The 26,135-nt window shown below is 41.7% G+C and overlaps 1 protein-coding gene and 1 long non-coding RNA gene across 3 annotated transcripts in view; one reads left to right on the top strand and one right to left on the bottom strand.

Moving 5' to 3' along the window:
- LOC101949854 (guanine nucleotide-binding protein G(q) subunit alpha) overlaps positions 1-26,135 on the top strand; it is a 220,243-nt gene that overhangs the window by 192,163 nt on the left and 1,945 nt on the right. For both annotated transcript variants that reach the window (XM_005297722.5, XM_065550528.1), the window contains one exon: positions 21,951-22,104. In XM_005297722.5, coding sequence (XP_005297779.1) covers positions 21,951-22,104 — 154 coding nt within the window. The remainder of the gene's footprint in view (positions 1-21,950; positions 22,105-26,135) is intronic.
- Positions 12,872-26,135, bottom strand: part of LOC122173738 (uncharacterized) — a 57,651-nt gene continuing 44,387 nt past the window's right edge. The window contains exons 5-6 of the long non-coding RNA XR_006174476.2: positions 15,146-15,257; positions 12,872-14,193 (exon numbers count right to left, since the gene is read on the bottom strand). This is a non-coding gene — a long non-coding RNA (uncharacterized LOC122173738). The remainder of the gene's footprint in view (positions 14,194-15,145; positions 15,258-26,135) is intronic.

Raw genomic sequence — 26,135 nt, 5'->3', positions numbered from 1 at the left:
GTTGTAGTTATGTTCCTGAGAAATGCAACTTTAAGTGAAACAATGTTAAACTAATCCAATTTTCCCATAAGATTTAATGTAAATGCAGGGGATTAGGTTCCAAGGAAATTTTGGGGGGGCAGACAAAAGACATTATATAGTGTACAGTACTGTACTGTACTGTGGTTGGGAAGTGCCCCTGGCTTACCCCACACAGCCACAGCCTACTGCAGGCAAGGAGGCTAGGAAGCACCTTTGCAGCAGCAGCTTCCCCAAGAAGAACAGGCGCCAACTTTGCCCGGGGATGCTCCAGGCCCGCCTCTTCCCGTCCCCGCTCCATTCCAGGCCCACCTCTTCCCACCCCCACTCCACCTCCTCTCCAGAGCATGCCACATCCCCGCTCCTTCCCCTGCCCAGAAAGTCCTAAGCACAGCCAAACAGCTGTTTGGTGGGGGAGAGAGGTGGAGGAGGTGGAGAAGAGGAACTTGTGCAATGCTCCCTTGTAAAGTCTCTGCTCTTCCAGCCAAACAATGTTATAAGGGAGCATTGCACAACTTTAAATGAGCATGTTCCTTAATTGAGCAGCAACGTAATGTTGAAACAACGTTAAGCCGGAGGACGTTAAGTGAGGAGTTACTGTATTTGTTCCAAAACCTATTCTATTCACACCACAGTCTGGGACAGTTCCTCAGATTTGTCACCTAAAAAGAACGGCTCGAGTGTGGGAATCTCCTTCCAGTGAAGACTGATGCATAGAATTCAGTTAACGTCTCCACAACGGCCTTGTTTTTCTTGGGTGCTGCTTTAGTTCCTTGAGTGTCCAGTGGCCCCACTGGTTGTGTGGCAGTCTTTCTGCTTCTGATGTACTTACAAAAACTAACAGCAATTTTTTTTTGTCTTTTGCTAGTTGCTCTTCAAATTCTTTTTTGGCCTGCCTAATTATGTTTTCACATAATGGTAGTTATGTGATGTTCAGCTATGATGTATTAACTAATGACAAATTATTACATCATCATAGTTACATTATCATTTTGATGTGGGTCAAAAATCTGACATGGCATTGGGTCACTTTAAGGTTTTGGAGTCCAAAATTCTTCTAGTGTTTTATAGAGGCCATGCTCTGAAGCACTAATATTTTTATTGATTTCTGGATCATCTGGCTCACTCACAATCCAGTCTTCACTTCTTTTCCAGAATTTTATGTTCCTCATTAAGGGCACAATCCTGAAAGAGAACAGGGCTGAGCCACCAGTAGGGTGCCAGAGTATGGTGATTTGTTGTTCGCAATCTAATCCAATAAGGTAGTGAAAACCGAGAGGAGCAGGTGCTAGAGCAGGGGTAGACAACCTATGGCACGCATTCCAAAGGCAGCACGCGAACTGATTTTCAGTGGCATTCACACTGCCTGGGTCCTGGCCACCGGTCCACCGGGGGGACTCTGCATTTTAATTTAATTTTAAATGAAGCTTCTTAAACATTTTAAAAACCTTATTTACTTTACGTACAACAATTGTATTATAGACTTCTAGAAAGAGACCTTCTAAAAATGTTCAAATGTATTACTGGCACACGAAACCTTAAATGAGAGTGAATAAATGAAGACTCGGCACATGACTTCTGAAAGGTTGCCGATCCCTGTGCTAGAGGCTGGTGAGCCAGCATGAACACTGATCCCAAAATACAACAGGAGCATTGCGCAAGTGGTTGAGAGAGACAGAGGAAACTGTCAGAAGCATTTTCTTTCTGTGGTTGGCCCCCAGACAGTCTGTGCTCTCACTTTCTCCTCTCCTCACTTCTTCTGTGATCTCTGGTAAAGAGCAGGAGTGTCTTGAATACTGAAAATCGCTCCCACACATGCATTGTGCTTGTTAATTACCATGACTTGACTACACCATTTCTTCAATCCCCCAGCATACCTCCTTTCTCCATACTCACCTTTACTAATTCCAGAGCAGGCATGGAGGTTTACTTCATGGCTGACCATGCTTCACTTTTCTCTGAAGTTTGTAGAAGCATCTGCATTAGTCTTTTGGTTGTCTGCACTTCTTTCAACCTTCAGTAGCTCACAGGATTGAACCTTAGAAGATCATACAGCAGCTGTGAAGCCACTGTATCCCCCCAAACACCCATAAATCATTTTATCTTTTGTGCCAGTAGCATGTGATGTGTGTGTGTGTGTGTGTGTGTGTTTGTATATTCATCTGTCTTAATACACACACATTTTTGTTTCTATTTCTGTACATACAAACATTTTGTGAGTTAAATGCTCGTGAAACATGCTAGAGGAGGCGCCCTTGAGAATAAAGCCACAGAACAAGGTTAGCATGAGTTGAAGCCTCACGCTGTTCCTCAGCTCTGATATGGAAGGTCGAGTAAAGGAGTCAGAGGGAAGCTTAGTCACTGATCACTGGCCCCTTTGGTGAGACTTCCAACAATGTTTCCAATTGATGCCACTATTGGTGGCAATTTTGGCATATAGACAGTTATCCTATGGAAGAAGATCAGAGACTACTACGTTCATTTCACAGTAGTACTTATTCGAGATGGTCAAGAAAATATCTTATTTTTTCCTGTGAAAAAATCTGACAAAATATTATTTTTAAAAAAAATAATAATAATAGTAATAAAGGTATTTGTTAAAAACTGAGAACTTTGGTTATCAATGAAAATTCAAGTTTTGTTAAAAAAAGTTCATTTAGTTTAAAAACTTTATTATTAGGGCTGTCAATTAATTGCGGTTAACATCTGTGATTAGCTGAAAAGAAAATAACGTGTTGATTTTTTTTAAACATGTTAATTGCATACCTCTGGGCAGGGAAGGCAGTATCAGCGGCATGGGATCTGAAGCCCTAGCCTGCAGCTCTGGAGGCAGCGGGAGGGCTGGAGCCACATGTCCCAAGCCCCGAGAGAAGCTGGAGCCCCAAGCCAGCCTGAAGGCCCGAGCCCCCAGACCAGAGCCTATATTTGACCTCATAGAAAACTCCAAAAATATTTAAATTAATGTTATTCTATTGTTATTTAACAGTGCAATTAAAACTGTGATTAATTGTGATTTGTTTTTTAATCACTTGAGAGCCGTATTTATTATATAGATATATAAGAAACATTTTGACAGAAATGTTTTGACCAGCTCTGGTAGTTATGTGATTTGATAATTGTTTAGACTATGAAGCCTTCTACTAAAGTTTAATGAATTTCAACTGTATTTGAGCCCATCTTCCCTGGTGAAGGGACCCTTTTATAATATATTGCAAGTTAAATTATAGCTATTTAAGATTCATGAGAAGATTTGCCTTTGTTTTGGATCTGATTTAAAAATACAGTTTTTAATTGCACAGAGCAATTTTTTACACCCCAGTTGCTCCTCTTTGGAGTGCTGGTCTGCAGCAAGACTTAAGACAAGTGAAAAGAATAAAGCGATCTTTCCTGAGCTCTGTATGTGTTTGAGGCATTCTCTTACTGGATTTGAGCTGCTCATCACAATACTCATGACAGGATCAGTTACAATAGTATTGTCTTCTGACTTTGTTTCTTAGTTAAATATATGCATTTGTGTGTTTATATTTCATAGTGGGAACAAATCTTAAGAGCTGTGCATTGTTTCGATATTTTGAAATAGTGGAGGAGAGCTCTAGGGAGCCTCCATACTTACACCCCAGTTCCCTGATTTTACTTCCCATATTACAGTCTATTTGTATTTCTGGCAAAGAAACACTAGCTGAGACTTCTTCTCTAGCCATTCAGTGCAGCTTCTTTCATAATTGGTGGGTTTCCTAGTAAGATAAGCAAGACACTCAGAATTAATGTTGACCTTCCATCCTTCTGAACACTCTAAAAGAAGGTCACCAGTACCCTCTTTTTCATATGAAATGGTGACAGAACTGAGTGTCTTCAACATACTAAAAACATTACAACTCACTGACACTCCACAATAGCATTCTTCATAGCAAAAGTCCAGTCGTTCTTCCAAACCCCTCTTAATCCAGGTAAACAGCCCAACATTAAAAACTTTGCTCCCTCCCACATGAGACCACCATAGTACAGAGTAACTTAATTGTCCTAAATATCTGAAGTGGAGTAATGTTAGCAGGCCAGTTTTCTCAGTTTCCTCTACACCTGTGTCACGATAGTACACATTAACTGATTTGTGTAAAGCTATTTTTTTTCCTGTTAGTTGACCTTAGGGTGACCAGATGTCCTGTTTTTATAGGGACAGTCCCAATATTTGGGCCTTTTTCTTATGTAGGCGCCTATTACCCCCCACCCCCATCCCGATTTTTCACCCTTGCTGTCTGGTCACCCTAGTTGACCTAAAGAAGGTCAAGATAGTGTCCTTCCATTTTAATTGTATTTCTTCTCTCTGCTTTGCCTTCTCCACAGTTCTGCTCTGGAAGCTCTTCTAATATAAGTGCTCATTTGTGATCTGTCTCCGTTTACAGCACAAACACACACATGATCCACGTTCTCTATAAAATTTGGTCACCCCCCAAAAATTGTTAAAATTAACTATTTAAATTGAAAATACTTCAGGGGAAAACCAGTATTTGATACTTCTATAGCTGATTTTGTTTGCTGTGTAACTTATAATTTGCCCACTAGATGGCATTCTAGGCAACCATAAAGACATTTAGTGTAAGTGTTAGATAAATCTTATTCCACTACTGATTCTATATTGGTATATGTAAATATTGTGCTCATCTTATTGATTTAAAAAATGTAGTCTTTCCTATTGGGAATAAGCACTGTTTTCTTCCTTCAGCTTTTAATCGGCTTTTTGGCCCTTCCACACACATGTAAGACACACATGGATTTGTCCCATTGTTGCCAATAATGGTTATTGTGTAAAATTAGGTTAAAATGACACCATTAATAGAATTTATTATTTCTGCAATTGTAGAAGTATTATGTAATTTTTTCTAAGACATGATAAATATAAAGAAATATAATTCTATTGCAGTGCTGAAAGAGAATTAGGATTTTTTACATTTGAACTAAAAATATAGACATTTTACATATATGGAAGAAATAAATCTGTAAAACTGGGGATTGCTAAGGCTAACTCAGACCGTAAGTTTGGATTTGGCAAAAAAGTGTGAGAAAAACACTGTATGTGTATGTCTAGTAATTTTTTATATCTATAAATGCTAAATATAATTTCCCCCTTTCTCCCCTTCCCCCCAGTATAACAAGCTAATTTATTCATAGCACTTCTATATAGTAAAAAAGGGACACACAATGATAAAATCAAGGGTGAAGTTGTCTCATTTTATTTGATTTAAGGGGATTATTTCATGACATAACAATGAGCGGCTCTCTTACTTAATCACAGTGTTTGGGAATTAAGAACAAAAAAAGTGTCAGATGATTAATAAGGAAATAATAATGTTGTCCTAGAATACATGATCTGCTGTATTCTGACATAAATATTGGTTCAATCCACACCTTGTACTGGTGCATTATGCCAATAGTTAGGTTTGCAAATTGGATGAATCACTTAATACTGTTTCAAGGTAAATGAGGTATATTAAAAGAATGCTATGGTACAGAGCAAACATTGATACACACATCTGGTGAAGAGAAGAGCGAGGGAAACAAAGGAAAAACCTCTGCAAATGTTTGTGCCTCCATACATGTGCATATGTCTACACATGAGTCACTAAAAAAACAATGTTCCCTCTAATTTTTTCCCATGTGTGTGCAGAATGAATGTTGTTACGTGCATCAATATGGAGGTGATGTGTGGTGGGAGTGGAGCCAAGGGGTTCGGAGTGTGGGAGGGGGCTCAGGGCTGGGGCAGAGGGTTGGGGTGTGGGGGGAGGGAGGGCTCTGGCTGGGGTGTGGAATCTGTGGTGGGGTCGGGGTATGAGGGGTTCAGGGTGCGGGAGGGGGCTCATAGCTGGGTCAGAGGGTAGGGGTTCATGGAGAGTGAGGACTCAGGGAGTGTGGGCTCTGGGGTGGGGGTGAGGGGTTCAGGGTGCGGGAGGGGGCTCAGGGCTGGGGCAGAGGACTGGGGGTGCAGGCAGGTGAGGGCTCCAGCTGGGGGTGTGGGCTCTGGAGTGGGGCCAGGGTTGTGGGGTTCAGGGTACAGGAGGTAGCTCAGGGCTCGGGCAGAGGGTGGGTTGTGAGGGGGGGTGAAGGCACCAGCTGGAGGTGTGGGCTCTGGGGTAAAGCCGGGGCTGAGGGGCTCGGGGTGCAGGCTGCCCCAGGGCCGCAGCGAAGACAGAGGAACTCCCCACAGCAGCCCAGGGCCGGCGGAGAGGCGCCTCTCCCCAGTCGCAGCAGCTCCGGGGCTGGGGGGAAAACATCTCTCTCCGGCTGCAACAACTCCGGGGCTGGGGGAGAGTGTCTCTCCCTGCCATTGCCATGGCAGGTCCGGGGCTGGGGGGAGAGCATTTCTTCCCGGCCACAGCAGGTCCAGGGCTGGGGGAGAGGTGCCTCTCCTCATCGCAGCCCTGAGCGCCTGTGCAGCTCTTGATAGGCTGCTGCACGGTCACACAGCTTAGGGGGAGCATAGCTAGGAAAACCTTCTGTAATATCTGAGAACTATTTAAAAGCTGTTTTAGCTAGTCTTTTTTCTGCCCTAATCTTCCTCCTGTATTTTTTCATCCCATTTACTAATATAACAAATTAAGAAGCTAATGCTTAATTCAGAAAGTGTTTGCAACAGTTTGGATAGAAACTTATCCAGAGGCTATGAGTGCAAATTTCATATTGCTGGCTTAGGAAAGATTCAAAGTGATTGATAGTGCTTGAATCGCATGGGACAACATGCTAGCAACAGCTGGTTTGAATTTTATTTTATTTTATTCTAGTTTATAATATAAACTAAATATCCTTCTGTGATCCCTAAAGCTTCTGCATACGAAATATTTTACAGCTCTTTTTGCAACCTGCTGTTATATACTGAACATTATTGGCATAATTTGCATTTACACTTAAAACAACTTTGCACTGCTCTAGCAGTGCAAGAGGGTCCTAAAGTGGAAGTAAATATAATTACTCTTACTTTAAAGCCCCTGCACACTGTCAGAGCAGTGTAAAGTGGCCTTGGTGTAAAGGAGAATTAGGCTCAAAATATATACACGCATATGCGCGAATGTACACACACATACACATATTAGTTTCTCATACAGTTTCTGATTTATACTTAAACCAAACAGCGAAAAGGTCTATTACACATTTATACCAAATGTACAGTGAACGTACTTGTATAACAGGTTTGTAAACGTATTTATGAAAAGTTTGGATTCAGTTCACTGCTGTGCTATTCATTACACACAATTATTCAGACGACCAGTGGTAGTTGTGAAAATATCATGCATTCATGCCAGAATTATATGATTTGGGATTCATTTTTCACTAGTCATAATTCATCATTCTTCATTCACCACTGGCTATTCCTCTTATAATGTTTCAGTCAGGAAAGAGAAAGTAAAATGTGACCAATCAAATACCATAAATTGCAAATAAAGTATAGCAAATGACATTCTGTGAACCACCATAGTCTGAAAGTTATTCATCAAAACTGTTAGATAATTATGGCTGGTCCAAGAATTTTCCTCAAAGTTTGGGTTTAAAAAGAAAAAGGAAAAAAAACTTTACAGACAAATTAAAAAGAGTAGTGAGAAAATTTCATTTGTTTGGAATTTTCAGGAAAAAAACATTGAAATAAAACCAATCCAAAAATGTTGTTTCATATATAAAAGTTTCATTTGTTTCATCTTTCTCAAACGCTAATATTTTCAGTTCTAATTTTTTTTCATTTTTCATTTCATTTCGTTTTTTCATTTCATTCATTATTTATTTAATAATTACTCTTTCTTTCCCTTTTTCTAGTGGAAAAGAGGGGAGGGGGAGGAAAAAGTGAAAGGAGTGAAACAAAACCCACCACCCCCGCCCTTCAGAAAATTAAAAACAAAACAAAAAACTGAAAAAAAAATCCATGAAAAATGTTGAGCTTAATTTAAAAAAATCTTTTAATATTTTCCTTCACAATTCATTTATATTTTTCAGCCAACCCTGTTGCAGTATTTATCAATAGCTAATGTATAGGTAGAAATCAGGAATGGTTCACACTCCAAAAGAAATGACTAAAGTTTGTCAATTTTTTGGTTCAGTTGAGACCATTCTATTAGCTCTACTTGCTTGTTTTCATGAATATATCTGTTGATTACACCAGATAATTTTAACCACATTGTTGGTCATATTCAGAAAAAATGCCATCTCATATGGTCTAAAATGTTGTTAATTGACAGACAGCCACACTAATCCATATCTTCTGGCATCTTTGGTTCAGCTGCGACAGACTTCCTACAGTCAAACTCTTAAACTTTGATAATGATCTCTTCTGACTTGGAAATACAAAACTCTACCATTTCTTTCAAAATGATAATCCCTTCAAAGGAGATAGCAGTTGAAATAAACCCTGCATCTGATATTCTGTCACCTACATAAAGCAGAGTTAATGAAGCAGAGGCTACTAACAGAACACTGAATTAAGTATGCAAGTTATAGGCCTTTTCTTCACAAATATTCTTGTAATTAATCTTTGAGAAAGTTTTTAGTAGATATTCCATTGGCTGCTATTACATACACCAGTTTTATCTTTGTTCTGTGAAAGCTGATTTGCTTCAATAACAGCAAAGAAAATGTACTGCAACTGGTCTGTGGAAACCTCAACCAGGTTAAAAGTTCCATGTTTGTGGGTTTTACTTAAAACAAGTGGAATGCTTAGTCTGTTCATTTGCATATCAGTAGCCAGAGTGCTTTTACAACTCACTGCATAAGAAATCTCTAAGCGATCTTACAATTCATGTAAGAATTATACCATCACCAATAAAAGTCCTTTCCAACAGGAAATGTGTAAATAAATAGATGGGTTTATAAATGCCATTGGAAGGGGCAGGGGCAGGGAAGTAGGAAAATATTCAGATTTGAAGGCCCTTCACAGGAAACCTGACAATAGGATGACCCAGGTATTCGGTTTTTGACTGGACCACCTGGTCAAAAAGGGACCCTTGCGGCTCCGGTCAGCACCACCGACTGGCCCGTTAAAAGTCCGGTTGGTGGTGCTGCAGGTCTAAGACAGGCTAGTCCCTACCTGTCCTTGCTCCACGCTGCGCCCCAGAAGTGGCCAGCAGGTCCAGCTCCTAGGTGGGGGGCCCACAGGACTCCGCGCGCTGCCCCTGCCCAAACACCAGCTCCACACTCCCATTGGCTGGGAACTGTGGCCAATGGGAGCTGCGTGGCCAGTGCATGCGGGTGGCCCCCCGCCTAGGAGCCGGACCTGTTGCCCACTTCTGGGGCGCAGCGCAAATTCTGGATGGACAGGGAGCCTGCCTTAGCCCCACTGCGCTGCTGACTGGGAACCGCCAAGGTAAGCCTGTGCCCCAACCCCACCCCCCAGCCTGGATCCCCCTTCTGCACCCCAAACCCCTCATCCCCAGCTCCACCCTTGAGCCCACACCCCCTCCTGGACTCCTTCCACCCTGCCCCAGCCCAGAGTCGCCTCCCATTCCCTGAACTGCTCTGCCTCACCCCGCAGCCTAGAGCCCCCTCCTGCATCCCAAACCTCTCATCGCCGGCCCCCCACCCCAGATCCCGCACCACCCCAGCCGGAGCCCTCAACCCCTCCTGCATCCCAACCCCCTGCCCTAGCCCAGAGCCCCCTCCTACACCCTGAAACCTCCCTCATTTCTGGCTCCACCCCGTAGCCCACACCCCCAGTTAGAGCCCTCACCCCCTCCCACACCCCAACCCCCTGCCCCAGCCCAGTGAAAAGTGAGTGAGGGCGGGGGACAGTGAGCCACTGAGGGAGGGGGAATGTGGTGAGCGGAGGACAGGGCCGTGGGGAAGGGGTGTGTGGTTTTGTGCTATTAGAAAGTTGGCAACCCTACCTGACAACAGCTTCTTTCAGATTTAAATCAAATGTCCATTTAAATCTGAGGGTAGTTAGTCTGAGCATCTAGCTGGTCTTAGTTGTAAGGAAAGAAGTGTCTTAAGTCATCAGGACTTAAACCTTAAATACAGTAAATATGTTGTTGGTTGTTGTTATTATTTATTTATATGTATTGTGATAGCTCCTAGGAGTCCCAGTCGCAGATCCTGGCCCCATTCTGCTCGGCACTATACAAACATATTTGTGCTGTATATGTATCATCTGATACAGTATCTGTTCTCATTTAATAGCCATTCCTTTACTATGTGCTAATTAGTAGAATTAATCATCGTTCTGAAGTCAATCTCTGTATAAAGCTGTGGAGCATAGGAGATGGGAATAATTATTATTAATAGAAGGTTTGGCTTTAGAGTAAAAATGTAAAATATATTTACTTCTTTTTCGTAATGGGTAAATCTCAGTGAAATACAGAAAGGGGCAAATCCTTCTCCAAATGCAAAAGCCCCAGAGACGCACAGCAATCACTATGGATTTTCTCCATGCAGGCCACAAACTGAGAGAGGCCACTCAGAGGTAGCAGTATGCATGCTATAGATTTTTTTCACTCTGTTGTGAAAAGGACAGTTTATCAGAGCGATTTAGACCCCAATTCAGCAGAGCACTTAAGCATGTGCCTAACTTTAAGCAGAGGAATAGTTCCATTAACGGACTCATATGCTTAAAGCTAGATCAGAATTCTTTGTGTGAGTAACTGCTGATATCAAGTGACTTCTTCTCTTCCCCCAGTATTTGTTTTGGGAGCTGAAGGAAGTTATTGTATCAATCATAGAGCTCTTGTTCTTCATTGTAATTATATTAAATTGTTTAGTGATAGACTAATAAAGAGTCATACTAATACAGAACAGTAATAATACACATCATGCTCAGGAATTTGCATTGCAACATTTTACTGGAAAGTTCAGTTTCTGTTGGAATTTATGCTATAATTTCTCATCCATGTGACTTCTGAGAGGTCTCTCTGCTCCCCACTTCACTTCTCACTCTCCTCTGGCAAACATTATAGTAGATAAAAGGTTTTATATGAGGTCTTTTATTTTTAATAGAAGCCACAGACTGCTGATGTGTGGTATTGATGGTTTCAGTTGCTGGTTATCCATGGTGGCTTCTGAAGATTCTTGTAAACCATGGAGAGTTTTAAAAGGGCATTAAGGAACACCCTCCTCTGTACCTTTCTTATAAGGACAAGGAAAGGGCACTGTTGATGGTCTCTCCCCATAGCACTCAGAACCAACAGCAGCCATCTTTACTTTTACTTGTGTCCTGAAGCTAAGCTCAATTCTGAAAGGAGCACACAGCCAAAAGTAAGGATTTTGAAATGGGAAAAAGTAGATTTACATCCTCCTTCTTGCTTATTAATAGTTGCCTGTTTGCAGATTTTGAGCCACAGATTTTATTATGGTTTGCACTAGATAAGCGTCAAGCTTGAACTATGTACAGTGGGTGTCTGTTCTCTTCTGAGGTTGTGGGAACCTCATCAATTTACAAGTTTGGGCTTTGTAAACTTGTATCATTATTATTTATTTATTTATTTATTACTGCAATTCCTTTGAGAAAATGAATTAGCAACGTAAGAACCAACAAAGAAAATTGTAAAATACCTGAAAAACAGCTAACTGTAAATTCAAATGCAAAAAAGTCATACCATACATATTATAGTGTATTCTAAATAAATAAACAAACCCAAGAACATGTAACTAATTAGAAATTGCTGTGAAGAGAGTAGTCAAGGGGTTGCCTTATAAGGGATTTTATTACTCAATGAACGAGAATACACGATAATGCTCTGACTCTCCTGAATCAGAGGAAAAGGCCTGCCAAATCAGCTCTGCCCTGGGCAAGCAAGCAAAATTACTGTTTGCTTTCAGAAGGATCAGGACAGTTTCCAAAAGTCTGTTTTTTATAACCATGCCATATAAATATATAGTGTGGCTTTATAAAGGCTTGGAATTTATCAGTGTATCTTCATGTGTTATTGAAAAAGGCTGATGGGATTTAATTTACAGAGTTATAATATTTTTGTTGTTTTGTTACTATTAGTATTAAATACAGACAACACTCAACACTAATATGACTAACAAATGTAACTTACATTTATGCTTTATGATGAAAATAAAATAAGTTGCATTAGAGGAACCTTCCCCCATCCAAATAACCTTCCCGTTACATGCCTAAGGCCACATTTTATTAATGAACATTACTGTCTTTCTCTAGTTATGATTGTACCTTAGCCACATATGGGTTCAGAAAGAGCTGATCCAGATGGGGTTCCCTGGATGTTTTTCCTTTCATTCTGAGGAATTACCATTTCAGTTCAGTAAGCAACGACCACTGACTAGTAGACAAACCCCTAGTTCAGTAAGCAATGACCACTGACTAGTAGACAAACCAAAGAACTCTTCTGAGGCCAGCATCACCAATGGTGCTTCAAGAATTGTTCACAAGAAGCCTTCTATTAAAATTAAAAAAACAGATTTTCAGGGAGTGAGCTTCCTATCTGTTCCCATCCCTCACCCCACAATTCGGCAACAGTAAACAGGAAAAATGTCTCCTCTTTTCTGCTATGGCCCCAGCATATCAATGCCACAACATACCTTCGGTATGATGGGCTTGTGAGAGTAGTAACCAACAGCTTGCTTCTGCAAGTTAACTACGAAGCCTATTGTGAATGTGGTCAATAGCCGTAAAAGACAGAAGTGAGTATGAATTAAGTAGTTTTACAATGTTTGTTTATCCAGGGGGTTATCTCCTGCCTCTTAATATTTTCTCAGCTGGATTTTATTGTTGGAACTTTGTATTATAAGCTATTATAAATTACAAAACAAGCAAAACTTGAATTACAGGACTCTTTCCATCTTGGGTTTCCTTGATCTTTACAGTCATGGTTTATGATGCTTCCATAATATGTCAGTGCAATTAAAACTCTGTAATAAGTGATGTGATATATTTACATTGCACCTTTTATTCAAAAGGATCCCAGTGTACACTACAAATTAAATGAGTCATTTTCCCCATCAGTGAAATGCAACTAACTGTGGGATAAAATGCAGCAGCTACTTACTAATGTATATCTACACTACATAACACTTGAGGAAAGGAAATGAAGAATAATGGGTCAGAATTCAGTGGCGTTAGGCCACCAGCTAGTTCAGCCAAATATTTCAAGATGATACTGTAAGGAAAATCAAGGCATGCAGATTATTACAAGGGCTGTGAAAAACTTTTGCATCAAAACCCCAAAACTATGTGAAACCTGCCACTGAATGTCAAAACTGAAGTGAACCTTGTAGAGGGTTTGGGCAGTCTCCAGATCCTTCCTCTCTTTTACAGTCCTCCAGTTACCTGTGTCTTCTGAGGGCAGATGTTGGTCTGCAAATTATCCTCTTCATAGTGTTCTGGGAAAATTAACTGGTATGATTCCTCATTTTGGGGATTGTTTTTGAGGGATGGATTAGGAACGGGTGCTGTTTGGCCTGTTCCTTCAGAATGGGCAAATAAATAGGTCTTTCATGAGAAGCCTCCTGAGAAGAGTGAACTGTCTCCCACCCAATTTGGTAACTTGGGCAATGCTCCTCCAGTTCCACTGATAACTGTGTCAATAACATCTGCATTCATGTGCCAGTGGGGAGAACTGAGAAGCTTGAACAGGCAGGAAATGGTAATAGCCTGGCCATTCCTTACAACATCGATTTTTACTGATTTTTCTGATTTGATGGCAAGTCTCACAAAAGTGTCAGTTCATGGAATCATGGGCTTATGTCAGACTCTCAGCTTGTATTTAAAAAAGCAAGAACATTTCCAGCTCTCATACTTGTAGAAAAAAGCTTTGAAAACATGAAGTCCTAAAGGCTCAAAACCAAGAAGGCAAATAAAAACAACCCCAAATGTATTACTTTTTTAAAAAATCATGTGATTTTTAAGGCAATCTCATGAGTGTATGGGTCTGACTCATGATTTTTGAACACTTACGGCTGACAATAGTGAGATAACTAAACGAGAGAGTGAACCAGGATAATGAATCACTCTGATTTCATGGCAATGTTTACCAGGTTTACATTGAGACCCCAGAGCCCACCTTCAGTAGCCAAGCCATGTTCATGTCATGCCTTCCACCGCACACACCACTGTGCCGGAAGAGGTGCACGCACTGGGGCTTCTTCTCTCGAATAGCAGCACCACACTGGTTCTCAGTCAAAGGGGCCTTCTGCAGCCATGGAAGAGGTGACCAGATTTGCTTCTTGGGGTCTTCAAGCTAGTACCTACAAAACAGAAGCTGTAAGCAGCCAGCACAAACCAACCAGCGGCAGTTTTTGCACAGTTCTAATAATTTCTCAAGTTGGAGGTTGGGCACAATGCTCATTACTTTATATGTAATCTGAGAGAGAGTATTCCTAAAAAAAAAACCCCACCATACACTATTTGTTGTTTACTTTATGCCTCCATAACAGCACATAAATTGGGCCTGATCCTCAGCTGTATAAATTGGCGTAGCTCCAGCGGAGGTATGTTGATTTACCCCATATGAAGTTCTGGCTCTAAATGAGCAAAGGAAGAATGGGTTTGGGGGAATAACCACTGTTTGTATGGGATGTGTTCAAAACCAAACCTCTGTTTTCTTGTGGTACCTTTTGTTGCATTAAAAAACTACAAGAAAGTAAAATCTATTGTATCCAACTGAAGAGGACAAAATGATCTTGCAAACACTTGTTAGGTGCACTGCTTACTCCCCTGAGTAGTCGCTGTCTCATGGTTTGTACAGTATATATATTGTACATGCACGCATATGCAGAAATTATGTGTTACATTTAAACCTACTGTTGCTAGCCCATAGCCAGGAGGTTTTTCCAAATCTGATTTTAAACAATCCTTTGTTCCAAGTTTTAACTGAGACTGGAAGGTTTGCAGAATCAAAATCATCCGTTCTGGAGCTGGCTGACCTTGGCATAGCTATAGTCGCTGCCTCTGTTGGCCAAGTTTCAGGAGCATGTTTGACAGTGCTCAGGAAGTAGCCACATTTTGCTTATACTGTCCAAAAACGGCCTACAAACAAGGATATACATGATGGACAGCTAGAGATGTACTCCTGCCAGATATGACCCATCTTCAGCCATGGAACAGAAGGAAAGATTGGAGGGGGGAATGCCAGCACAACAAGTGTGTTGGTTTGGTGAAAATCCAGCCCATCTTTTTAACTGTGACTGTAATACTTACAATCCTGAATTGGCAGTCTTTTCGGGGGAAGATTGCAGCCATATCTGGAACTGGGTGCGGCAAGCAGGGTTCAAAAAAGTCCTCACTTCTGTAGTCCTTTAGTATAAGAGTCCTGCTGAAAACAACTCGCACATTATCAAATTTGTCAACTTTTTTTATTTTTGTTTAAATTTTTAACTTGGCACAAAGTGTGTTTTGTATTATTTTAGTTTTTATGTCAAATAGGCCACATAATTATGTGATCCTGTGCAGGATACAAAGGCAAATAAAGAGCTTTATTCTTAACAGATGACCAAATAAATTAATTAATTCAAAAGAGAAAGTACTCCCACATGTATGATGGTCACAAATGGTCAGTGTTTTCTGTAATACTTTCAGAGTGGTTCCCCCACCCCTTTTCTTTTCTGTGTATTTGTTTGAAAATCAAATTATTCATTACAAATTATTATATAGCAATTAACATGAGGTTTACAGGAAGGAGCAATAATGTTTTCCATCTGTGTTCTTACAGTAGAGAGTAGGTTTGTTTTTAAAGGAAAACCAGAATACAAACAGTATTAGAAGAATTCTCTATGGAAAAATTTATCTGAAATTGTATTTGCCTGTTAGTTGTGATGTATGAGCATAGGTTACCCACTCTTCGGTTTTCAGTATTCGTTTATTTATTACAATTCATAAAACCACATGTATCCAGTGTTCTAGATGTGTTTACAATTGATATTTTATAAAATAATACAATAATCCCTAGTTAACCCATTATAAACAATAACACTCTTCCACCCCCACCCCGACCCTCCCCAAACACACCTGCGACTTGACCTTGCAAACAGACAGGTACATGCTTAACATTACACCCATGGGTAAGCCAAGCACATGCTTAGGTAGTTGCAGGATTGGGGCCTGAGATCTTTCCCACTCAGCCCATACTCTCCCATTCCTCCCTCCCCTTAAAAAAGTCATGTGAAAAAAGACTTTGCAGCATGCCCTAAAAGTCAACAGACTTAGACTCTGTTGGATCAAAGGGTGAGCGGTTTTAGAAGCATCGTGAACTTGAGCATCCCAGGTGATGTCAACTCTTTAGGTGAAACCATGGAGAGCAACTGTCTGAGACCTTCCTTAAGTCCAAACCATGACCTTGAATTTCACCTAGGATCAAATTGAAAACACTCTAAAGGCAGTGCTGTGGCCAGCATCAGTACAGAAGTAATGGTGGCAATATCCCACCCCCACAATAGTCTTGCAGACCTCCCCACAACTTCCTTTGGAGTTGAGACCCCCACAGTTATAACACCATAACATTTCAGATTTAAATATCTGAATCCATGAAATTTCAAATGTTTTAAATCCTCTGATCGTGAAATTTATCAACACGGACGGTGAATTTGGTAGGGCTCTAATTATAACTATAGAACCGTCCACATGTAAAGGAAAATGGAATATCCACTTTGCCGAGAGCAGATGGGGAAGAAAAAAAAGAGCCAGTCTTAGTCATTGTTACTATGGGAACTTCCAGAAATAACTTAGGATTGAGTGAGAACTCACAAAATTGCAAACTTGAAGTACCAAAATGTGGACAAATTCCATGAGACGAGGAGCAGATGTTACCTCTGCCATTTCCTTTAGTGGTTTCCTCTAACTTACAAGTATTGCCTTTGTTTTAACTGGGCTGAGCGACAACTAGCTAGTTTTCATCCACGCTCAAAACACTGAGAAAACCTGTCAACTGCACCATCCGGATCCAGTGAAATACAGACACGGAGCTGAATGTGACCCGCATACTGAAATTTGAACTCTCTCTCTCTCTCTCTAATTGTTCTACAGGAAAGGGGACTGCTGTGCACATGCTAGCCTGTCAAATGTTAGTTTGTATATTTTAAAAATTCTGGATAGGTGCGATATTTGCTCTGTACTGCACCTTCTAGTTATTGTGCAGTGAATGAGGCAGGGCTGGTTGTGATTGCTACTAACTTTGATTTTCAGGATTTTTCCATGCAGTTAGGTGAACACTCTCTGAATAGCCCTCTCAGGCAAGGGCTCCTATGGACTGTGCGTCACTGGCAATAGCAACTGACTTCAAAAGGTCATCAGAGTGCATTTGGTTCAGCAAAGAGATCTCTCTCTCTTAGTCATCCGAGACGGGAGTGGAGCAAGTCTTTCCCCTCCCTACTGAAGCTAGGGAAATCAGAGCCAGTCTTTCTCCACTGTCCACATATTCAGAAGGGAAACAGTGCTCAGCAAATTAAGCACTGCCGGGCAGAGTGAGAGCTGACTGATGATCTCTGCCTTATGCCCATGCAAGTGCCAGTCAATTTGCGTTCTGCTGTCTTCTAACTAGGTACATTCGGGATATAAGACCAATACTGATGATGATTGATTTTTCTGGTAAATCATCATCCATTTATCTTAAAAGTCCTAGATACCAGCAAACAAAAACCGCACATCTTCTCTTACACCTCTTTTATACCAGTGTGTAACAGTTGATTTCATTCATTCATTTCATTCATTTCATGGCATTATTTCGAATATGCATCAGTAAGACAGGAAAATCAGGCCCATAATGCAAATTAAAACACTTATCATCTTTCTTTCTTTTTTTCTTCTTCTTTATTTGTATATGTAATTATCTGCTTGTTTCTATCTCACTGTTTTTCTGATAAATTAGTAAATTTTTTGTAGGAATTTTTTACAGTGTAGTAACTAAAATTCATTTTATACACTTAGGGCAAAATTTATCCTCAGTTACACCTATGCAAACTCATTGACTCCAATGGTGTAATTGAAGACAGAATGTGTCCCTCAGAGTTCTAAGCATGACATCAATATTTCATACCTTTATAGTGTGTGACTGTAAAATACAAAACTGCAGATTTTTCAGTAACTGATAAGCCTATAAGAACAAAAAAGGTGACTATACATGGCACCTTTCATACTCAAGGAATTTATAACTGTATGTTATAATGAATGGTGTATACTTTTTATTAATGAGATGTTGCTTCTTTATTGTATGTGTCCCATAGAAAATGTCACTATTTGTAGTAATGCAGACTTGCACATGTAGATTTAATAAGTTAAATGAATTTTGGTAAAAGACCTGTTTTAAGTATGAATGTTGACTTAGTCTGTGTGCCTTTTCTACTTCATCTTGTTTAGCATCCTGTTGAAAAAGAAAATGTAAAACATGTTAACTGTCTAATCTTTGCCAAGCATAGATTTCAGGAGTTTTCTTGGAACAAGAATCAGAAGATTATGCAAACTGGCAGAGGCAAATTAAGATTTTGTGGGGCCCTGGGCCAGAGCAAGTGGGGGCCCCCTCCCCAACCCTTCCGCCTGCAGTCCCCCTGGCACTCCTGCTGGGGAAATTGGATCGGGATGCAGGGGCTTGCCCTGTCTCGCCCCCTCCTCCCGCCCCCACCCGGCACTCCTGCTGGGGAGTGGGGTGGGGGCACAGGGCCTTGCTCCACTCCGCCCGCCCGGCACTTCTGCTGAGGAGCGGGGGAAGCCCCCACTCTCCGGCAGGAGCTCTGGGCAAGTGGAGCAGGGCAAGCCTCCATGCCCCAACTCACTCCCCAGCAGGAGCACCGAGCAAGCGGACAGAGCAGGTCGGGATGCAGGGGCACCCCAATTGGACCAGTGGCTAATCTGCCACTGCAAACTGGCATGTTTTGTCTGTGTAACACTGTGTTGTGAAAATCAGAGAGAGAGAGACTTCTGCATTACTGTCAGATAGCTGGATGAGAATGTTGCAACTCCCATTAAGTTCTGCAAAGGGCATATAATTCAAGCTTGCATTAGTAATTCAAGCCACTATATTTCCTGTGCACTTTGCTAATTATTCATAAGGTTTAAAGTGTTTTCAATAGCTCTTTAATTTGCTGTGGAAGGAGAACATGCTGTTAGCCCACAAACGAAGATCTACACTCACGCTGTATCTGTAAATGCCAAATTCAGTTAGGGATTTGGGGAGTGAAATCAAACTTTAAGTTATCCAAAAGTAAGGATTCAGAAATGTAGAAATGGTTTGCTGATGTCAGATGAAGTTATGATACAGCTCAATGTAATTACTTTTGTGAGTTATAAATGGATTTGGGCATAGGTTTGTGGCAAGAAATCTATACCAGTGGTTCTCAAACTCTTTTTTTCGCAGACCACTTGAAAATTGCTGAGGGTCTTGGCGGACAACTTAATGATCTTTCCAAATGTTGTTTGTACTGTTAGCTAACTATTATAAAGCACTTTGGATAAAACGCTCTATAAAAAACCCATAAAAATTAACCTTTTTTTGTTCTACAAATAAAAACACACATCATATTTTAATATCAGTAGTCTTACCTTTCTAAAACAATAGATGTGCCTTCTCTCCCCCACTACGGCAGCCCCTGAGCTGGGGCTGGGAAGGAGTGAGGGTCTCTTCTTCTCTCCCCCACCGCAGCAGCTCCCGAACTCGGGCTGGGAAGGAGGCCCATCTTTCCCCGGCAGCCCCAACCCTGGAACTAGAGAAAGTCACCTCTTTCTCTGGTCACCGCAGCCCTGCACGTCCCATATTCCCCCACCCCCTCTTCTCACCTCACTGCCCCCTCCCATCTACCCTCTATTCCCTCCAAGGCCACCACCTCACCTTACATGTGCATCTTTTCCAAGCTCTAGGCACCTAATTAGTGGAGCCATGATGGCTCCACTAATTAGGTGGGTGGCCCTTCATTCTCTTGTATGCGGCTGTCCACCTTAAAGGGAACTATCTGCGGACCACCTGAATGGAGCTCACAGACCACTGGTGGTCCATGGACCACAGTTTGAGAACCTCTGGCCAGGAGCGCTGCCAGCTTTTTTGTCTAGTCTTTAAAGCACAGACTTGACAGTCTTATGATTTAGAGCGGGGTAGGCAACCTATGGCACGCGTGCCGAAGGCGGCACGCGAGCTGATTTTCAGTGGCACTCACACTTCCCAGGTCCTGGCCACCGGTCCGGGGGGCTTTGCATTTTAATGTAATTTTAAATGAAGCTTCTTAAAATTTTTTAAAACCTTAATTACTTTACATACAACAATAGTTTAGTTTTGTATTATAGACTTATAGAAAGAGACCTTCTAAAAACGTTAAAATGTATTACCGGCACGCAAAACCTTACATTAGAGTGAATAAATGAAGACTCGGCACACCACTTCTGAAAGGTTGCCGACCCCTGATTTAGAGTCTGTGCCCAACTATGCCAATGTCTTGATATAGTGACCTTGAGTGAGTCACTTGAACTTTCTGCGTGAAATCCTGGTTCCACTGAATTCAATGGGAGTTGAGAACTCTACACACTGGACTAAAGGTTATAAGAGTGGCTACCTCCTCCTGCACCCCTCTAGCTGCTTTGTGTGGAGCTAGGCAGCCTCTGATCATGCCTACCAGTTCAGGCCCCACATGTGACTTAGGCAGCCGAATGCCTATCTTCCCCAGATGTGTGAATCACTCTGGGGTTTAGGTGGGAAATAGGTGCCCAGGTCCCTAGAGGGAGGCAGCAGTGTGCATGCCCAAAGGGAGGAACATAGGCACCTAGGGAACTTTCACTGCAAAAATATAGTTGCTGAGTGAGTTTAGGTGCCTACAGGGTTAGGTAGCAGCCAAGTGTGAGTTTTGTGGAACACAATGGCGCCTAAAAATGGGACTTAGGCGTCTAAGTACCTGTGTGGCTCCCACCTTCTATGCTTTAGTTTTCCCATATTTACTGTCTTAAAAGTATGTTGTGAGATTTAATTAATTATTTCAGAGCTCTGAAAATTCCAGTTGTTTATCCACCAATGGGAAACTTACCCTTATGAGAGGATTAACCTATCCATTTCTGCAGAGTTGATTTTTTCTTTTAACAAAAATGTTCCCAAGGAACTGAATGTAAAATTTACAAAAGCACACAAGTAAATAAAACCCAGCTATAAAGCATTATCTTTGTCTCTGTACATGCGGCTTCAGTGCCTAGCCTATGCTGGGGCTTATAGCCAAGCAGTGGTAAAATTAGTAGGGCTCCTGATTTTTTCATTGCTGCTCTTTAGATCCCTGCAGGCAATGGCTAGACTGTAACAATCCTCTTTCACTTTCGTCATGCTGTTGCTACTGCTGTGCAAGTCTATGGGCAACAAGAGTTATGTCTGGAGCTATTCACAGGAGAGGAGGAAGAAGAGTTTTACCATAGTTAGCTGAAACAATGCTGAACCCAGTTTGTACTGTCCCTAAGTAAAGTCAGCATCATGTCAGATGATTAAATTCTTCTCAATTGTATTAAAACACAATAAAATTTTGCAATATAGACAAGTCCTTTCAGACATAATTATTGATTTCAGGACTATGAAAACAATAATACAAATCCAGCTTATGTTTCAGTAGTGGTTAAACAGTTAAGGTTGAAACACTAAACCAACAAAAACTAAGAAATTGAAAACAAAGGAGAATGCTCTCTCCTTAACTCAGCTCTTATGCTTTGTTTTTGTACATTTGGCTTTCTCTCCACGCACTTTCCAGTAATGTGGGTTTGTGTACAGCTGTACACATAAATAGCCAGACTTTGTCAGTTCCTATTGCACCTTTAACATTCATAGCCCATTTGAAAAAAAAAATCATACTTATTGTACATTAGCCTCAACTTGCATAACTGAAACATCCTACAGATTTAACAAACTGTTTATACAGAAATTGTGATTTGAAGCTATAAAACCCTAGGGAGCAACAAGTAAATTCATATGATGGAATGGTTCCGTTTGCAAAATAAACACAGCTAACATATTTTGTGACCACATCATTTCCTTTCTCTTTTTCTTATTTTCTTCCAGAACCGAATGGAGGAAAGCAAAGCACTGTTTAGGACAATTATCACATATCCGTGGTTCCAGAACTCTTCGGTCATTCTGTTCTTAAATAAAAAAGATCTTCTAGAGGAGAAAATTATGTACTCGCATCTAGTTGACTATTTCCCAGAGTATGATGGTAAGTAATATTGCAACACCAGAATTCATGCTCCAGATCTTGAGATACTGATTGCATTTACACTACAATGGTGATATGTGCAGGGCCGGCTCCAGGCATCAGCGCAGTAAGCAGGTACTTGGAGCGGCCAAGGGAAAGGGGTGGCACGTCCAGCAATTCGGCGGCGGGTCCCTCGGTCCCTCTCGGAGAGAAGGACCTGCCACCGAAGTGCCGCCAAAGAAAAAAGCGGCGTGGTGGAGCTGCCGCTGAAGTGCTGCTGATCGCGGCTTTTTTTTTTTTTCTCCCCGCCGCTTGGGGTGGCAAAAACCCTGGAGCCACCCCTGGATATGTGGGAAACAGCATTGTCTAAATTGCAGACAGACAGATCTTTCCAGTACATATTGCTTAGGGTATGTCTACACTACCCGCCAGATTGGCGGGCAGCGATTGATCCAGTGGAGGTTGATTTATCTTAAACGCGATAAATTGACTCCCGAGCGCTCTCCCGTCGACTCCTGTACTCCACCGCCACGAGAGGCGCAGGTGGAGTCGACGGGGGAGCAGCAGCAGTCGACTCACCGCGGTGAAGACACCACGGTAAGTAAGTCTAAGTACCTTGACTTCAGCTATGTTATTCACGTAGCTGAAGTTGCGTAACTTAGATCATCGCCCTGCCCTTCCCCCCCGCCCCCTTTCTGGTGTAGACCAGGCCTTAGGAATGTATTTAGTTTATATGGTACATAGAAGCTTGTAATGCAATAATCTTCAACAGTTGTTTGCAGAGTTAATAGAATATGTACTTATGGCATCAATGATTAACTGATGGTTGGGAAGATGCAGTTATAACATACTAGATTTAAAAACATGAGAAAAAGAAAAAATACAAATGAAAACAGCAATTTTGAGAACTTCTAATGGTTTCAAATAGTCCACAGCCTTGTAGTATTTTTTATAATGGCTATAGGAAAACAGGTAGAACAGGTAGATTTTCATCAGCTTCACTGGAAGTAATCACAAACCATGTATCATATTAAATAAGATTTCCCTAAAATGTATAAAGTCTATGGATGAAATCCTGATCCCATTAAAAGCTAGGAATTTTGCCATTGACTTCACTGAGGCCAGGATTTTACTCTATACCTCCATTGTTTGTGGGGAGTGGAACGGTATCTGTGTGATATTAAATTATTTGAGATTTGCTGTTGTGATTCGTGATTTTAGATTTATGATTTATGAGGGTTTTATATCTTTAGAATGCTTAGATTTTTGAAGAAATAGTCTCATGTTATCAGTGGACCTAATTTCAACCTAGCCTATAACTGAGTGCTTGCTGATCTACTTAAAAGCATATCTTTTTTTCTAGGAATTTAAGATATTTTGCTGCTGGTTTTGAACACAATGAATTTTTCACCAAATATATTCATTTTCTTGCATATTTACATTTAACTTGGCTTTAAAGTGCAAAACAACATTTATTTAAGAACTGGATATCTGAAGGGAACATGGCATAAGTCCTTTCAGTGCTTCAAAGAGATCTGTCTGACTCTTCCCACCCTTCCACCACTCCATTTTTATAATGGAGTTTCCTTCATTCTAATTTTATGTTACTTATATAAGGTTTAATGTGCCTGTTCCAGAGAACATTATGCAGGTCACATACCAGTTGCTAAGGAAACTCACAGGATATACATTCTGGAAGTTTTCATGAGGCGAAAGTGAAGTTATTTAAGGTATCTGAGTGGAGGCTTTGCTTGGAGTGGAAGAAAAGTCCCAGGTTCATCTGGTGAGTGGACTGAACGGCTGAGTACTTAACCTAAAGGCTCCATTGTCCCTACCAGAGAGTGAACAGCAGATTAGGCTACAAATTTGATGAGGCTTGAAAAAGGTAGTATCTCTAATTTTCAAGACCGAGATTAGGAAAACACTAGTTTATGATTTGAGAGACTTAGGTCATGGTCCTGCAAATTGTTCTGTGCAGTTGCAGGGGTCTCCTCATGTAGAACAACTACAAGGATCAGACCATAGTTATTATTTACAATTCAGCATAATTTTAGTTTGATAATCCTCTAGGGTTACAATATTTAGCAAATAAAAAAAGAGGACCCTCCACGGGCCCTGGACCCGCCCATTTCCCCACCCAGCCCCGCCCCAACTCCGCCCCTTCCCCGCCCCAACCCCGCCCTAACTCCGCCCCCTCCTCCCTCCCACTCCCAGCCACGCGAAAAGGGCTGCCCGAGCGCTACCGGCTTCACGGTTTGCCGGGCAGCCCCCAGACCCTGCGCCCCCGGCCGGCGCTTCCCCAGCGCAGCTGGAGCCTGGGAGGGGAAGCGCCCAGCCAGGGGCGCAGGGTCTGGAGGCTGCCTGGCAAACCGTGAAGCCGGTAGCGCTTGGGCTTCGGGCAGCCCCCATGCCTCCGGACCCTGCGCCCTCAGCTGGGCACTTCCCCTCCCGGGCTCCGGCGGCGCAAGGTCCGGAGGCATGGGGGCTGCCCAAAGCCCGTAGCGCTCGGCTCTTAGAGCCGAAGAGTCAGGGGAGGAGCAGAGCCACCTTCGGCTCTGTTTAAGAGCCGAGCTGCCCGAGCGCTACCAGCTTCGGGCAGCCCCCATGCCTCCGGACCCTGCACCGCCGGAACCCGGGAGGGGAAGTGCCCGGCCGGCGGCTGGGGTCCGGAGGCAAGGGGGCTGCCTGAAGCCCATAGCGCTCGGGCAGCTCGGCTCTTAAACAGAGACGAAGAGTCTGGGGAGGAGCAGAGCCGCCGCGGGAGGGGAAGTGCCCGGCCAGCATTTTCCCGGACATGTTCGGCTTTTTGGCAATTCCCCCCGGACGGGGGTTTGATTGCCGAAAAGCCGGACATGTCCGGGAAAAACCGGACGTATGGTAACCCTAAATCCTCTATCTATTTGAAAGCTGACAGTTGAATAGTAATTATTTTTACTATTCTTTCAAGCCTAGGTCAGCCCCACCTACTAAGGTGTCCCAACACTTCCTGTTACAAGATCCTGTTTTCAGTTGTTTATAACTTTGACAAACTTTTAACTATTTGGGTTGAAATTTTCCATGCTAGGTGTCTGCCCCAGGCTGAATTTTTCTGGAAAATTTCAGCCCAAATGGTTCAGACATATCTAAAGACAAAGCTAGTGAAGAATATGTTGCTTTGCCCATTGTAAAAAAAATCTGGGGATCTTTTCTTTGAGACACTCTGGGGCCTCTACACTTTGGAGCACGTTCACAAATGCTGGTCTAGGAAAGCAGCAACATGTAGTGACCACTCCTGCCGATTCCCTGAAGTACTGGCTTTGCATGGATGCACATTGGCTATTCCAAGTTGGGAGTGAGTGTTTGGTCCATTTGCCTCATGTGCATATAGCTGAACATGCAGCCTGGTTACATAGACTGCATGCCCTTCTGAGAATTGCAGCCTTAATTTTGATTTAATAGGATAATTATTGTGTGTAATTTAGATAAAACAATTGATTAGTTAGATCATTAACTTTTGTAATGTAACAACTTTGTAACAGAAGTGCATCGACTACAAAGCAACTGTATTTCATTATCAGCTAACGTTAAAATTAATGAAGTTCTATCTGAGACAGTGTCATCATAGTTTAGAATGTAACTCACTTAAACTCTGTATTAAAATCCTCAGACGTAGCTGTAAAAGTAGTAAATGTTACATTACAAGATTAGTTTTTAGTTTAAACATGTACACTGAATTATAATACCCCAAACACTGGTTAACCCTTTGAAATTACTGAAAGATTAATTATAAAAGGATTGATTTCTGTTTTGCTCATCCTTTGTGGTTACAGATTGTCCATTTCATTCTCCCATTTAATAGGGTATCTTGGTGGGGAAGGGGAATAATTGGCAGGAAAATACTTAGGCTCTCATGAGCATAATTTTATCTCTGAAATTTCCCTCAATTTTATTTTAAAAGGTCCTACTGAGAAGAAAAGAGCAAGGGCATGGTGTGAGTTGATTTATAAAATAATCTTTCCCTATTTCTCTCACACAGGTATCACAGACTACAACTTTCTTCCACCTACTGCTAG

The sequence above is a fragment of the Chrysemys picta genome, chromosome 6, assembly GCF_011386835.1.
Source record: "Chrysemys picta bellii isolate R12L10 chromosome 6, ASM1138683v2, whole genome shotgun sequence".
NCBI lineage: Eukaryota > Metazoa > Chordata > Testudines > Emydidae > Chrysemys > Chrysemys picta.
Note: the sequence above shows the minus strand (reverse complement) of the source record. Positions and strands in the feature narration are given on the sequence as shown.